This window comes from Spinacia oleracea, chromosome 2 (genome assembly GCF_020520425.1).
Source record: "Spinacia oleracea cultivar Varoflay chromosome 2, BTI_SOV_V1, whole genome shotgun sequence".
NCBI classification, from domain to species: domain Eukaryota; kingdom Viridiplantae; phylum Streptophyta; class Magnoliopsida; order Caryophyllales; family Amaranthaceae; genus Spinacia; species Spinacia oleracea.
The window spans coordinates 93,483,642-93,495,937 of NC_079488.1; the positions used below are offsets into that span (position 1 = coordinate 93,483,642).

The following is a 12,296-nucleotide window of genomic DNA, read 5'->3' on the forward strand; positions in this document are numbered from 1 at the left end:
ACTATGGGCCACATATATTTCTACTTCCTAAACAACATTAAAAAATCGGATATTTCATGAAATACCCCCGAGTTTTGCCTTAATTCACCAAATGCCCATCAAGTTCCAATAATTCACCAAATACCCCTTCATGACGTCATCATCCTCAATTAACTCAATTACCATCTAATTAACCCACTCATTTACCCATTTTTCCTAATTAACCCATTTTTTCCTAATTAACTCATCTTCTTCCTCACAATTCTTCCGCCACCACCCCTTCTTCCGCCACCACATCGCCCTCGTTTTCTCCCTTCTCGACCCCATCACCGCCGCCACCACCTCGCCCCCATTTACCACGTCCTCCCTCCCTACATTACCACCACCGCCGCCACTCATCATCATCATCATCATCATCATCTGATCTCCTCCGACAACACCAACACCACCAGCCTCCTCCGACAACACCACGTACACCAAAATCGACGCCGGATCTCCTCCTCCGACAACACCAACACCACCAGCCTCCTCCGACAACACCACACCAAAATCGATGTAATCCCCCGCAAATTTATAAATTTTATTAATATATTTTAACGTATAGTTATTTATATTTAAATAGAATTTACGAATTTTAGTAATAAATATATAATTAACATATATTTATTTTATTTAATTACATACTAAATATTTTAACGATTTATGCAATCAAAATGATTTTAGAATTTCATGTTGTAAAGAATTTGAATTGCGAAAATACATTTGAATTTGGAAAACAATCCTAATCAGTTTTTGATTCAAACACATAAACTCAATTATAATCCTAGCCCAAATAACAAAGCCCAAAATAAATAACCCCAAATAAACCCATAACCCTTTCTCCTATTCAACTTCACGTGAAACAAAAATAAAAAGAGAAACAAAAGAAAACTCTCAAACCCTTGCTTCACCATTCACGTGAAAACGCACAAGACTCTCTGCTTCAGCCACCGCCGCTCCTCCTTGCTGCTATCCCTCACGCCGCCGTTCCTCTCCCCCGCCTTCACTTTCGTTGCTGCAGCCTCCCTCGCCGTCGGACCACCATCACGCCACTGGTAAGGTTTCGACCTCCTCCTCCTCTTCTCCTTCTCCCTTATTTCTTTCTCTGTTATTTCATCCCTTCTCCTCGCTCGCAGTTTCGTTCGCAGCAACCACCACCGCGCCACCAGCCGCGCCCATAACGATTGTTCGCCGCCGGTAAAGCACCTCCTTCCTCTCACCTCTTGCTTCGTTCTCCCCTTTCGTTGCCCTCCTTAATTGTTTTCTTGCACAGCACCACCAACAACCATCGCGCGGACGCTGACACCCTCCGCCGTACTCCTCCGACCAGCGTCGCCGCCCACTGTTGCCGCGCCGCCCTGCCTGCCGGCCAGCAGCTTCCCTCTCCTCTCTTTTTTTTGGTTAATTCTTTACCCTCTTATTTAATTAATGTAATATTTATGTTTTAATAATTTAATTAAGGTTTTCATAATTTAAATTATTAGTTTTGATAATTTATATTTAGAATTCAGATTATATATTATAAACTAATTTATTTTCAGTTTGTTAATAATATTTAAGTTAGATTTTCAATTATGTTTACAAATTTAATTAATGTTTTATTGGATTAAATTATAGTTTTATGGTTTAACTATAAATTTCAGATTTTATGTTTTATATAATTAAATTATTAATATTCGGATTATGCGATTTGATTGAAATAATGGTTTTAATTATTAAAGTATGAATTTTAAGGTTTTAATGGTTGTAAATCATGGTAGGACGATTGTGGTTTATTAAATTTATTGTTTCGATGTTCTAAGAACGTAAATTGGCCTTGGTGAAGTTTTTAAATGAGTTCACATTGCTGAAAATTTAAAGTACGATGTTTGCAAAGAGTTTTCAACGAATTTCAATCATTGATTCAATAATTATGATGCTAGGAAATCAAATGTTCAAGTTTTAATGTTAGGGAATGTCCTAAATATGTTTAGGATGTAGTTAGAATGTGTTATTATAGCTGTGAACGATTAGAAGTTGATTGGGAATCCTTGTTGGTTGTTTTTAGGCGGAGAATTCTTTGTAGGCGACTTTTGAATTATTAAAGTGGTCTTGCAGTTTGTTTACACAAGGTACGTACATACCTGTGTGCTTGGAATGTGTGCTAATTGTTGAAACCATGTGTATTATTGATGAACCTGGTTATGTTAATGTTGTTGATGAACTTAGTCGGGTTGAAACTGCATGTTTGACACTGTTGGATGAACATATTAAACCTTTATTGCATTTTGAGGATTATAACATGTTAGTATGGAAGATTGATGCAAACATGTTTGATTGGGAACACTAGATTGTTTAGTATATAATTCAGATCAGTTAATTGTTGTTCCCTTTTTAGCTTTTCACTACTTTATGAGGGCGGAGGACCTCATTTAGTAAGTTGAAACCTTATACCCATATTCAGGGGTTGATTAGTATTAAAGAAAAGATTGGAGTTAATTGGAATGAGTCTTGTTAGATGCCTTTGTGATCACTTACTCAATTCCAAGATAAAAACAGTTATAAATAAATGTGAGTTGCATGCCTTATGTGATTGTTGAGTCATAACAGGGTGTCAATTTGTAAATCATGTAAAGTGAAACTGAGTAGCAATAGCTTTAGACTGTGCACGTCTAAAGTGACGGACAAACAGGAGTTGGGGTTCATGGTGGTAGCCCATGGCCTTTCATTCGGACCGGATTGATCACCGCGTCCTATTTTCAGTCAAACGTTCCTCGATATCGCAGGTCACTGAGGTTACGGAGTCGCGCCCGTACCTCGTCTAGCTAGAAAACTCGGTCCATTGCCTATTTCAATTAAAATAATATTATTGTTATAAAAGTCTAGTCCAGTCTAGCCTAGTCTAGTCAAGTATGATCTTCAGATTATCATGATTTGTCTGCCCTTATTTATGTTCATTAGTGTCATGTTAGGATTGATCGTTTAATAGTATCATGTTAGGATTATCATTGATTTAGTATGTAGTGCTCAGCTTTGCTGATTACGTGCTTTTGCTTGTGCATGTTGATCATGGCTATGCCTTATTGATCCTGTGATGACCCAATCTTTGGTGAGCAGTCTCTAAGGATCAATAAGCATTGTCCATCTGCAGGTTTGAAGATGTTGCATCATTGGGATCGGGAATAGAGAGCTTGTATTTAGTTTTGATTTGCTAAGTTAACTTGGGTTTGTTAATTGGGACTTTAAACTCGTCGTACTATTTATATTTCCTTATTTTCGTTGGTTGATTTTTGGGGACTAAATCTGTAATCGATTATTTATAAACCTAAAGTTAGTTTTATGTTTTCCGCTGCAAAATTCTGAATAAGCCGTTACGTTTTCATACGGGCGATAATGCCTTGATAATTCTCTACGTTTTATATTAAAAGATTATTTTAGAAAAGAGAGAATTGTCGGGGTGTTACAAAGTGGTATCTAGAAGCTAAGGTTTTACTTTAATAAATTTTTAGGCGCCTAACTATCTAGTTATTTAAAATAAATTTCTTAAAAATCGAGATTCTACGTATTATAGTGTTCAAAAATTGGTACTTTTTTTTGGGGGAAGATCTCCTTTTACCTTGTTTGAAAGTATATAATATTTCTTATTTAAGTTCGAAATCAAATTATTTATTCGAATTAAATTGACTTTCGAAATTTTTATTCTTTTTCTTATTAATTATTATTCAAAAAAAAAGGAGTACAATTTTTTTTTAGAAGTTCAATTTTTTTTAAATTGTTTCAAGAGTTAGAATTCGTTATTTAAAAAAAAAATATATATATATATATAAATCTTCTTCGAATTAATAACTTTATTTTCGAATTTATTCGCTACGCATTTCCTTAATTTATTTTACTTTATTTATTTTATATTTTTATTCTATGTTATAATTTTATTATATTATCGTCCTTTTAATTTGTTATTTAAACTATTTCAATGCTTTAGTTTATGAGAGATGGGTAGTATAAGAAAGGCATATAACATAGAATTATATGTGCATTAGCAGCTAGTCAATGCTAGCATAAGAAATTGATTGTTATGTACGTGCGTATGCTAATTGTTTAATGTTACATTTAAATGTGCATAAAGAATTGTTTGCTTCCACCAAACTTATTGCATTATTGAACTTTGTTTATGATTTGGCTGGAAAATCGTTAGTGAGACTTTGAATTGTTTATTCCAGGAATAAAATGTTTCTTTCCAAGTATACTAACATAGGATCCTTCGAGAAACTTGATATAGAAACCCCTGATATTTACGTGAAGAAAATTGTGTTTGGATGTGAATATTATGCTAAAGTTCAAGGGCAACCTATCTTAATGAGAAAGGATATCATAGCAGCCACAATCATTAATTGCTTACCTAACAAATTTCCATACCTAGAACTCAAGGAAAAGTTTAAAGACATGCATTCTGATAATGGGACTCCAAACTTGACTAAGTATGGAACTTGGGATGGTAGATGGAAATATGATTCAGAAATTCTGACCACCATTATTGAAGCGGCAGAAAGTGGGTTTAGAGACGGTAAAATCGTAGGGAGTCATGTTGGAAATTCAGTTACAGAAGAACCTATGGGAATTAGTGTAAATAATGACCTAGAGGAAAATGATGTAGCTGTGGAGAATGAGAATGTAGGTGTTGAGGCAGAGTATCCTAACCCGGCGGCTCATGAGCCAACCATTGAGATCTCTAGTGATTCGGATGCAGAGCTCGAAAGTGAACAGGAGATGGCAAGTGAACCTAATCAAGATGAAGACATGGGTGAAGATGCAAACCCTGAGGAAGACCCCGATGAAGACCCTGAAGAAGAGTTCGATAATCTTGAGATCTAAATTTCACTTCGCAAGTTTCAGGAGCAATGGATAGGCAAGAGGCCCCAAATATTTTGAAGTCATAAATAGTTAATTTAACTCTTTTATGTTTTAGAGAATAAGTAGCGAAGCTACAATAGTTTAAAGTTAAAGTTTATTGAAGTTTGAAATGTTCTTTATTATTTTGAAGGATGTAATAAATATTTATGGAGTTAGCAATAAAAGTTAAAGTTTTCAAGGAATTGTTCTTTATTCTATTTTGAGGATTCCATAATACCCCAACCTTTAGGTAACACGTCATGGATTAATTTTCCATTGGTTGCATACTCAGTGTGAATTGTGGATCAATTTAATTGCCACAATAATATTAAATGATTTGAGTACATAAAGAAAGTGAGGGCCAATCTAGACCCTCATGACCAATATGATTCAAAAGGTTATGCCCTATGTGCAGTGTGTGAATGTCTTTCGTGAATTATCGAAGATGATTATTTTTCAATGATTATTGCACCTTGTAGACGATCGTTGCACCTTCATAAACGATTGTCGTGCCTTCATAAATGATGTGTATTAATGTGAACATTGTTGGTTGAGGCGAACTTTATGGTCAATTCAAGTATTAAATCGTATGGGATAACGTATAGGTGATGTTTCAAACCTAAAGTAGAGTATACTAATTGCAGGCCGCGTTCTAGAATGGCCAACAATAATGACTTAGTTGTTGCTATTCGCCTCTTGGCGGAAAAGATGACCCCACCTTTTTAGAAAACCAGATTGGAGAGTTTGAGAAATTGTTTGGGGATTTGAATTGTCTTGAGAATATGAGAGTGGGTCAAGTTGTCATGTATTTGAAAGATGAAGCCGATTTACAGTGGAGAGAAAATGGGGTTAGACTTAGCGTTGTTGAGAGATTCAATTGGGATTCATTTGTTACCGTCTTAAGGAAAAAGTTTTATCCTCTTTTTATGAGAAAACAAAAGGCACAAGAATTCATAAACCTTAGGATGGGATTGGCTAAGTTTGTACAACGCTAAGATAGACGTACTGTGAAATTCAGAAAGTAAAATTAAGGAACCATATTGGAAGATTGACCTCGTATAGATGTTTTGAGAAGTCCAAAAACCTTTAGTTATTTCTGTAATGCAAGTGAGGACTTGATGAACAAGAAGTGTGAACTATTTTTCGATAGTGTGTTAGAGGTTAGTAAAGAAGTTGGAGTGAAAATCGAGGATGTTACCTTTGTGAATGGATTCATTGATGTGTTTCCGAGTGAAATTGCGAGTATGTCACCTGCTAGAGCCTTTGAGTTCATTATAGAATTAAATCCTGAAACGACACCTATATCCAAGGAACCTTATAGCATGACACCTCCTGAAATGAGCTAATTAGGACACAGTTGTAAGAGTTGTTTGGTCAAGGAATATATTAGGCCTAGTGCATCACCGTGGGGAGCTCCTGTGTTGTTTGTTAAGGAGAAAGATAAGAGTATGGAATTATGCATCGATTTTAGGGAGCTAAACACCATCAATAACAAGTATCCCTTGCCTAGGATAGATGACATATTGGATCAATTGAATTGGGCGAGTGTGTTCTCGAAGACTGATTTGCGTTTGAAGTACCACCAATTGGGAATAGCTGATAAGGGTCTAAGACCTCATTAGGATTCGTCATTGTCATTATGGGTTTTAGAGTAACGTCTTTTGGGTTAACCAATGCACCTGCATTAATTATGGATTTGATGAATGAGATTTTCTACGAATTCCGAATTAAGTTCGTTATGATGTTATTAATGATATCCCCATTTATGCAAGGAATGAGAAAGAGCATGACAAACACTTGAGGATTACTTGGAGACGCTTAGGAAGAATCTAGTTTTATTAAATGAAGTATACAAATCTTGAAGTCATATGTGTATAAGTGACACCGACAGAAAAGTGAAGGACTAAATTGATTGAGAACTATGTTACGTAAGGGAATAAATTTAAGAGAAGATTTGAGTGGTCCAGGATCGTTGGAAATCATTGTTGGCTGGAAAAGATGAAAAGAAATACATGAATTGGTGCAAGAGCTAAGAGTTAAGCCCAAAAGTTATACACCCATGAAAAGTGTAATGAGGTTCGGTATCAAGGAAAAGTTGAACAGAAGGAGTTTCTGTAGATCATGCTAAGATTCAAGCTGTGAGTGAGTGACCTACTCCAAAGAACGTGTCCGATACTTGAAGTTTTATAGGCCTAGATGACCATTATAGGAGGTTGTGAAAGACTTTTGGAAGAAAGCAAAACCAATGACCAACTTGTTGAAAAAGGAATCGAAATTCAAGTGAAGTGAGAAATGTGAGGAAACTTTCTAGATTTAGCTGTTGTCGCGTCAATTGAAACCTTATAAGGCTAATTACCAAACCCATGACCTAGAGTTAGCTGTTATGGTGTTATCTACGAATATTTGGAGACATTACCCTTATAGGGCAACATATAAGATCCTTACCGAGAACAAAAGTCTGAAATTTGGCAATAAGGTCCAGTTGAATCTTGGGGACAACATTGAAAATGAATATTTCTTTCCGCCCTGCAACCAATAGACAGATTGAGATTACTAACGGAATTTATGTTGAAAACCTGTGTTATTGACTCTAAGGGTAATTGGGAAAGCCACCCAGGTTCGATTGAATTTTCGTGCATCAATAGTTACCATGCAAGCATTACGATGTCACCTGTTGAGGCATTGTGTGGAAAGAAGTGTAGAAATCCCACTTGCTATGATTTTAGTGGAAATATAGCTTTGGGGGCATGATTCGTTGAAGTAGAAATATCCAAAGTCATTCCCTGGGGTGAGTTACGAGGGCGTAACTCGTTTTCTTTAAGGGGGTAGAATGCGATAGAAATTCGCACTTTTTACCTATTTTTATGGTATTTTTATGCATTTTATGCTTATTTTTAGCAACTTATACATGTTGGTGCAAAGTAAATAGATTCTCCGCGTAAGGAAATATGTTCGTGAATATTACAAGTAACTTTTAGTTGGCAAAAGAGTGCACAAGAGTGGCACAAAGTACTCCTCCAGTAAGAATAAGTTGAAAAGTTGGAAAGATATGTGAATTTTCGTGCCAAGTTTCGGGACGAAACTTCTTTTAAGAGGGGTAGATTGTAATCCCCCGCAAATTTATAAATTTTATTAATATATTTTAACGTATAGTTATTTATATTTAAATAGAATTTACGAATTTTAGTAATAAATATATAATTAACATATATTTATTTTATTTAATTACATACTAAATATTTTAACGATTTATGCAATCAAAATGATTTTAGAATTTCATGTTGTAAAGAATTTGAATTGCGAAAATACATTTGAATTTGGAAAACAATCCTAATCAGTTTTTGATTCAAACACATAAACTCAATTATAATCCTAGCCCAAATAACAAAGCCCAAAATAAATAACCCCAAATAAACCCATAACCCTTTCTCCTATTCAACTTCACGTGAAACAAAAATAAAAAGAGAAACAAAAGAAAACTCTCAAACCCTTGCTTCACCATTCACGTGAAAACGCACAAGACTCTCTGCTTCAGCCACCGCCGCTCCTCCTTGCTGCTATCCCTCACGCCGCCGTTCCTCTCCCCCGCCTTCACTTTCGTTGCTGCAGCCTCCCTCGCCGTCGGACCACCATCACGCCACTGGTAAGGTTTCGACCTCCTCCTCCTCTTCTCCTTCTCCCTTATTTCTTTCTCTGTTATTTCATCCCTTCTCCTCGCTCGCAGTTTCGTTCGCAGCAACCACCACCGCGCCACCAGCCGCGCCCATAACGATTGTTCGCCGCCGGTAAAGCACCTCCTTCCTCTCACCTCTTGCTTCGTTCTCCCCTTTCGTTGCCCTCCTTAATTGTTTTCTTGCACAGCACCACCAACAACCATCGCGCGGACGCTGACACCCTCCGCCGTACTCCTCCGACCAGCGTCGCCGCCCACTGTTGCCGCGCCGCCCTGCCTGCCGGCCAGCAGCTTCCCTCTCCTCTCTTTTTTTTGGTTAATTCTTTACCCTCTTATTTAATTAATGTAATATTTATGTTTTAATAATTTAATTAAGGTTTTCATAATTTAAATTATTAGTTTTGATAATTTATATTTAGAATTCAGATTATATATTATAAACTAATTTATTTTCAGTTTGTTAATAATATTTAAGTTAGATTTTCAATTATGTTTACAAATTTAATTAATGTTTTATTGGATTAAATTATAGTTTTATGGTTTAACTATAAATTTCAGATTTTATGTTTTATATAATTAAATTATTAATATTCGGATTATGCGATTTGATTGAAATAATGGTTTTAATTATTAAAGTATGAATTTTAAGGTTTTAATGGTTGTAAATCATGGTAGGACGATTGTGGTTTATTAAATTTATTGTTTCGATGTTCTAAGAACGTAAATTGGCCTTGGTGAAGTTTTTAAATGAGTTCACATTGCTGAAAATTTAAAGTACGATGTTTGCAAAGAGTTTTCAACGAATTTCAATCATTGATTCAATAATTATGATGCTAGGAAATCAAATGTTCAAGTTTTAATGTTAGGGAATGTCCTAAATATGTTTAGGATGTAGTTAGAATGTGTTATTATAGCTGTGAACGATTAGAAGTTGATTGGGAATCCTTGTTGGTTGTTTTTAGGCGGAGAATTCTTTGTAGGCGACTTTTGAATTATTAAAGTGGTCTTGCAGTTTGTTTACACAAGGTACGTACATACCTGTGTGCTTGGAATGTGTGCTAATTGTTGAAACCATGTGTATTATTGATGAACCTGGTTATGTTAATGTTGTTGATGAACTTAGTCGGGTTGAAACTGCATGTTTGACACTGTTGGATGAACATATTAAACCTTTATTGCATTTTGAGGATTATAACATGTTAGTATGGAAGATTGATGCAAACATGTTTGATTGGGAACACTAGATTGTTTAGTATATAATTCAGATCAGTTAATTGTTGTTCCCTTTTTAGCTTTTCACTACTTTATGAGGGCGGAGGACCTCATTTAGTAAGTTGAAACCTTATACCCATATTCAGGGGTTGATTAGTATTAAAGAAAAGATTGGAGTTAATTGGAATGAGTCTTGTTAGATGCCTTTGTGATCACTTACTCAATTCCAAGATAAAAACAGTTATAAATAAATGTGAGTTGCATGCCTTATGTGATTGTTGAGTCATAACAGGGTGTCAATTTGTAAATCATGTAAAGTGAAACTGAGTAGCAATAGCTTTAGACTGTGCACGTCTAAAGTGACGGACAAACAGGAGTTGGGGTTCATGGTGGTAGCCCATGGCCTTTCATTCGGACCGGATTGATCACCGCGTCCTATTTTCAGTCAAACGTTCCTCGATATCGCAGGTCACTGAGGTTACGGAGTCGCGCCCGTACCTCGTCTAGCTAGAAAACTCGGTCCATTGCCTATTTCAATTAAAATAATATTATTGTTATAAAAGTCTAGTCCAGTCTAGCCTAGTCTAGTCAAGTATGATCTTCAGATTATCATGATTTGTCTGCCCTTATTTATGTTCATTAGTGTCATGTTAGGATTGATCGTTTAATAGTATCATGTTAGGATTATCATTGATTTAGTATGTAGTGCTCAGCTTTGCTGATTACGTGCTTTTGCTTGTGCATGTTGATCATGGCTATGCCTTATTGATCCTGTGATGACCCAATCTTTGGTGAGCAGTCTCTAAGGATCAATAAGCATTGTCCATCTGCAGGTTTGAAGATGTTGCATCATTGGGATCGGGAATAGAGAGCTTGTATTTAGTTTTGATTTGCTAAGTTAACTTGGGTTTGTTAATTGGGACTTTAAACTCGTCGTACTATTTATATTTCCTTATTTTCGTTGGTTGATTTTTGGGGACTAAATCTGTAATCGATTATTTATAAACCTAAAGTTAGTTTTATGTTTTCCGCTGCAAAATTCTGAATAAGCCGTTACGTTTTCATACGGGCGATAATGCCTTGATAATTCTCTACGTTTTATATTAAAAGATTATTTTAGAAAAGAGAGAATTGTCGGGGTGTTACAATCGACGCCGGATCTCCTCCTCCGACAACACCAACACCACCAGCCTCCTCCGACAACACCACACCAAAATCGAAGTTGGGTTCTCTTTCCTCCATAAATCCCAAACTCAATTTCCTCAACAAAAAACACCTGTTTTCGCACCCCCTTTCATTTTCATCAAAATTAGCCATGTTCTTCACCCAATTCTTCAATGCTCGATTTTGGGTATTATTATTCTTCACCCGATTTTTTGTATGTTGGGATTGCAATTGATGTGTGTGAATTAGCCGTAAATGGAAGAAGGAAGGAGGGAGAGAGAAAGATCTAGGAAGGTCAGGGAAGAAGGAAGGTGGTGAGGAGAGAGAGTGAAGAAGGGGGCAACCATGGAAATCCTTGAGGTGGGTGTTGGGTTAATGGAAGAAGGAAGGGGAGTGAGAAAAGAAAAAGAAATGGGTGAGTTAATGGGTTAATGGGTGGGTTAATATGTTAATGGGTGGGTTAATGGGTTATTGGGTGGGTTAATTAGGAATTAGGGGGTTAATTAGGGATTAGGTGAGTAATTAGATCGTAATTGGTTGATTATGAGGATGATGACGTCATGAAGGGGTATTTGGGGTATTAAGTCATTTGTGAGGGGTATTTGGTGAATTATTGGAACTTGATGGGCATTTGGTGAATTAAGGCAAAACTCGGGGGTATTTCATGAAATATCCGTTAAAAAATTCAATCCCCACCCCCACCCCACCCCACCCCTCTATTTGACACATTTTCAATAAGTATATTAAAAAAAAAATTCCACTATCAACTATTCCCTCCGTCCCGAAATACTCGCACCGGTTTGAACGGAAAATAGTTCAAGTCAATTTAATTGACTTATTATTTAATTAAGTGCATGGTAGTTGATATTGGTATTTTTTTTTTAATGTAGTTAGTGGGAAATGTGTCAGCTTTTTGAGGGTGGTGGGGGGGGTGGGTGATTTTTTTAATGTTTTTTAGATATTAGGAATATAAGTAGAACATTAGGTAAGTGAAAAAAAACAATATAAAATTAGCAAACTATGTCATTTGCACAAACGATACAAGTATTTCGGGACGACTTTATAAGGAAAGCGGTGTGAGTATTCCGGGACAGAAGGAGTACCACCTAATAAATTAATAAATCAATTAAATTATCTAAAACTTTGTGCCGGTCAAACCGGGACGAGTATTAAGGGAGGGAGATAATAATCTTTATTCTACTCCCTCCGTTTATTAAAGGATACACTTTCTTTTATTGGCATTCCAATTATATATATATTATATATATATATATATATATATATATATATATATATATATATATATATATATATATATATATATATATATTAATATTAATACTTCTCACATTCTTGTGGT

General features: G+C 35.8%; 1 protein-coding gene and 1 long non-coding RNA gene across 3 annotated transcripts; both read left to right on the forward strand.

Moving 5' to 3' along the window:
* The first annotated feature begins 557 nt into the window (after window positions 1-557).
* Window positions 558-5,322, forward strand: LOC130467088 (uncharacterized). Of its 2 annotated transcripts, none has more exons than XM_056835553.1 (5): window positions 558-1,073; window positions 1,155-1,215; window positions 1,292-1,418; window positions 2,066-2,129; window positions 4,218-5,322. In XM_056835553.1, exon 5 carries the CDS (start codon window positions 4,225-4,227, stop codon window positions 4,867-4,869), a length of 645 nt encoding a protein of 214 aa, XP_056691531.1. In that variant the 5' UTR covers window positions 558-1,073; window positions 1,155-1,215; window positions 1,292-1,418; window positions 2,066-2,129; window positions 4,218-4,224; the 3' UTR covers window positions 4,870-5,322. The 2 variants fall into 2 exon arrangements, 1 of the variants encoding a protein (XP_056691531.1); XR_008927257.1 differs by lacking the exon at window positions 4,218-5,322 and adding an exon at window positions 3,115-3,472 and having other exon boundaries at window positions 590-1,073.
* Window positions 5,323-8,042: 2,720 nt separating this feature from the next.
* Window positions 8,043-10,913, forward strand: LOC130467089 (uncharacterized). The gene is made up of 5 exons (XR_008927258.1): window positions 8,043-8,530; window positions 8,612-8,672; window positions 8,749-8,875; window positions 9,523-9,586; window positions 10,572-10,913. It is a non-coding gene; the product is annotated as an uncharacterized lncRNA (long non-coding RNA).
* The last annotated feature ends 1,383 nt before the right edge of the window (window positions 10,914-12,296 follow it).